The sequence below is a fragment of the Triturus cristatus genome, chromosome 1_2 (assembly GCF_964204655.1).
Source record: "Triturus cristatus chromosome 1_2, aTriCri1.1, whole genome shotgun sequence".
Classification (NCBI taxonomy): Eukaryota; Metazoa; Chordata; class Amphibia; order Caudata; family Salamandridae; genus Triturus; species Triturus cristatus.
In genome coordinates this window covers 346,715,608-346,719,617 of record NC_140580.1, presented here as the reverse complement: position 1 = coordinate 346,719,617, position 4,010 = coordinate 346,715,608, and the positions used below count along the sequence as shown (strand labels likewise).

At 47.3% G+C, this 4,010-nt stretch overlaps 1 protein-coding gene across 1 annotated transcript; it reads right to left on the bottom strand.

Moving 5' to 3' along the window:
• Positions 1 to 252: 252 nt before the first annotated feature.
• LOC146867301 (uncharacterized) lies at positions 253 to 3,674 on the bottom strand. Its single transcript, XM_085620819.1, has 3 exons — positions 2,372 to 3,674; positions 692 to 849; positions 253 to 363 (listed from the first exon to the last, which is right to left on the bottom strand). The coding sequence occupies exons 1-3, from the start codon at positions 3,672 to 3,674 to the stop codon at positions 253 to 255; spliced, it is 1,572 nt and encodes a 523-aa protein (XP_085476945.1).
• Between the last annotated feature and the right edge of the window lie 336 nt (positions 3,675 to 4,010).

Sequence of the window (4,010 nt, the reverse complement as noted above, 5' to 3'; positions counted from 1 at the left end):
TGTGAATATGAAACAGCACACCAGTAGGAGTAAACTGTCGAGAAGAGACATCTATGGCCTTCACATCAGATACTCGTTTAATGGAAATTAAACATAACAACATAGTGAGTTTAGCTGAAATCATTTTCAAAGAAAGAGCAGAATTATCAGGCCAATTAGAAAACAATTGTAAAACCAGATTAACATCCCATAAATTAGAATACTTAGCCAACGGAGGTTTTGAAAAACGAACTCCTCTCAGCAATCTGCAGATTAAGGGATGAGCTCCCGCAGGTTTTCCGTCAATGTGGGCATGATTGAGAGAAATGGCGGATCTGTACAGGTTGATGGTACGATAGGATTTGCCAGAGCTGGCCTCAGAAGCTAGAAAATTAACAATAAAGTTTAAAGAGGCTGAAAAGGGATCGACAGATTTCTGCAGACACCAACTTGACCAAAGAGACCAGGCGGAGTTGTAAGCCTTGGAGGTGCCTGGGGCCCATGCACGACTAATGAAGACTGAAGCTTCCTGTGAAATGACGAGATCAGAAGAGGAAGGCTGGTAATTTTCCAGGCGGACAACACCAGTGATTGGTCGATAATTAAAGGATGGGGATTGCCCAGAGGGTCCGAGAGAAGATTGTGGAAAGGGGGAAGAAGGACGGGAAAGGAAGGGAGTTACTATCACCAGAGACGTCATTTGGCGACGCACCTGCGACAGGACTCTGTTGATTAACAGGAAAGGAGGAAACGCATAATTGAGGTGAAGGGACCAATCTTGAAGGAAGGCATCGGTCGCCAGAGCCAAAGGGTCCGGACGCCAGCTGAAGAAGCGAGGTAACTGCGAATTGAGCCGGGAAGCAAAAAGGTCTATTGAGAAAGGACCCCACAACCGAGAGAGGGAGAGAAACACGGAGGCAAGAAGCTTCCAATCGCTGGAATCCCGGAGATAGCGAGAATGTCAATCGGCAATGGCGTTTAGATCCCCTGGGAGGTATTCCACAGAGAGCGAGAGTTTGTTGGAGAGGCAAAATTCCCAAAGACTTTTTGCCAGGTCCGCTAGTGCCTTTGATTTTGTGCCACCGAGATGGTTTATATAGCGAACCGCAGAAACATTGTCCATGCGAAGGAGGATGGTACAACTTACTTTGTCCTTTGCCAGACTCTGGATTGCAAAGGAGCCTGCCAGCATCTCTAAACAATTGATGTGCAATTTGGACTCCTCTTTTGACCATGTACCTCCAGTCGATATTGATCCACAACGGGCGCCCCAACCCGACAGGCTTGCATCGGATTCTAATACAAGATCTGGGGCGGAAGCGAAAATGGTTCGACCATTCCAAGCTTCCAAATGTTTCATCCACCCATGCAGCTCTAGGCGAGACTCGAGATCTAATTTTATTTGATCGGAATACGCGAGACCTTGTCGAATATGTCTGATCTTTAGGCGTTGAAGAGCCCGATAATGGAGAGGGCCTGGGAAGATTGCCTGAATAGAGGCCGAGAGAAGGCCGACAATCCTTGCTAGGGATCTGAGAGATATGAAGGGATGGCGCAGAACCTGGGAAATCTCCGTATGAATAGTGGAGATCTTGGACTGAGGAAGAAACAGGGAGGCCAAGGGGGAGTCTATGCGGAACCCCAGAAACTCCATACTCTGAGTTGGAATGAGAGAGGACTTTTCTAAATTGAGGAGGAAGCCTAGTTCGAGTAACAGAGAGCGAGTAGTGTTGAGATCGTTCAATAATGCCTGTTTGTCTAGGTTCCTGATGAGGATATCGTCGAGATAATTGATGAGCCTGATCCCCAGAGATCTTAGATAAGCTACGACGGGTCTCATCACCTTTGTGAAGCACCAAGGTGCTGAAGAAAGACCGAAAGGCAGAGAGCGAAAACGATAGGTGACGTTTTGCCATTGAAATTGGAGGAATTTCATGTGCGAATCGTGAATGGGGATAGAAAGATAAGCGTCTTGGAGATCGATGCGAATCATCCAATCGTGCTGACGCAAAGTATCTCGTAAATGTAGAATTGTTTCCATTTTGAAGTGGCGATAAACCACAAACTGATTGAAAAATCTGAGATCGATCACAGGTCTCATCTTTTTGTTCTTCTTTAGAACAAGAAAAAGGGTACTGAGAAAGCCTGAGGGGTCGAAGGGAGAAACGAGAATAGCTCTTTTGGATAGAAGGGCCTGTATTTCTGAGGTCACCAGAAGGGACATTTCTGTGGAGAACACCAGAGGAGGAGGAAGAACTTTTTGAAAAGGTGGAGCGTAAAACTCGATACGATAACCTTGGACGGTGTTGAGAACCCAAGGATTTGCAGTAAGGGACTTACATCTGTGAAGGAAAAGAGATAAACAACCCCCGACGGGAATTGCTGCACTTACCTTGTTGAGAGTTGTTGTGGCGGAAACCACGTTGGCCCCTGCCTCTGTAACCCCGACCTCTTTGGGGGTAAAATTTGGGCTTGAAGTCCTGTTGGTTTGAGTTGAAGGAGCCACGGGAGCCTTGGGATTGGAAACCACAGCCCGTAGAGCGGTTCCTGCCTCTTCCGGCCCTGCCAAAAACCCGAGATGGGAAGACCTTTTTGATGGATTGCTGCGCTTTATCCAAGGAGGCAAAGGTGGTGATGAACTTACTCAAGTCTCTCACCAACGAATCTCCAAAAAGAAGACCGTCAGCCTTGACACCAGGATCAAAAGGGGCAAGATTGGCAAGCTTGGGATCTAACTTAATTAAGAGGCCCTTGCGGCGCTCGTGAGTCATGGCTGCATTGGTGTTGCCCAAAAGACAAAAGGCTCGCTGGACCCACAACGATATATCTTCTGGATTAAGATCAGTGCCCTCAAGGCGAGCTGTCTCTGCCAAATCAAAAATGCGGGCAAGGGGACCCACTAAATCAAGCAACTTGTCTTGGCAGGAAGACCATGCCCTATCAACCCCTTTACGCGGGTCTTTGCCAAATTTGGAGAAGAAAGTGATGAGAGGTTGGTCTACAGCAGGAGTAGAGGTGATATGGGAAGGGAGAGAGGGCTTCGGGCACTCAGACTTTAGTTTAGCTCTGACAGTCTTATCCAGAGGAAGACGAAGTCTTGCAGTAATATACTCTCCCACGTGGTCAATGGGAAACCATTCTGTAGAATTTGGGTGTCTGATAGAAGCAGGGTCGAAGAGAGGGGTACCCTCGGTGTCAAGCACCGGCTCAGATGCAGAAGCATCTAATTTCAATTTCTTAGGAGGAGACGATGGGTCCACAATATCAAAGAGATCAGCAAGGTCAGTGGCGTCACCCATATCGTCATCGGTATCATAAATAGTAGAAATGACCAATTTCTGTGGTACCTCCGGGTTGTTGGACTTGGCCTTACGTTTACCATCTGAACATTTTAACCCCTCCTTTGAAGGAGGCCTGGGAGGAACCGCGTCCTCTGTCATATGTGAGGAAGACTCACCAACCACTTTTGACGCCAAAGAGGAAACCTTGGAGTGTACCACTTTAAGTTTTCTGCTATCCTCCGCAGATTGGGCCATTGCTTTGGTCATTAAGCTTAAGATTGAATTTTCCATAGTTTTTGAAAAACGCTTCATTGAAGCCTCAACAGCATTTTCTACAGAGGAATTAATAAAGGAATTTAAATCCTCCTTAAATTCTTCCCCTTCATTTTCATTATACTCGTCTGAATCCTGCATAATAAAAGAAAGCAGGGAAAACCTGCAACAAACCAGACGAGAAAGGGTTAAATTCTCAGAAAATAGAATGGGCGTGTGAAAAGGAGGAAACCCCTCCCTCTAGGGGCGTGTAAAAACGGAAGGCGTCTGAACACGAAGGCAGAGGAAACTAAGCGTGTGAGGCAAACGTATGTGGAGTTGTCGTCGATGAAGATTGGGAAGCGCTGCGCCACCGGCTGAGGAAAGTCAAAGACCGGTGAGAGAGGCGCGCGCGGAACACGCTAAGCGTGCGAGACACGGGGGGGAAAAGGAAAGGGAATTCCACATACACGCGTAGGAGCGCGAGGGGGAAAGAAG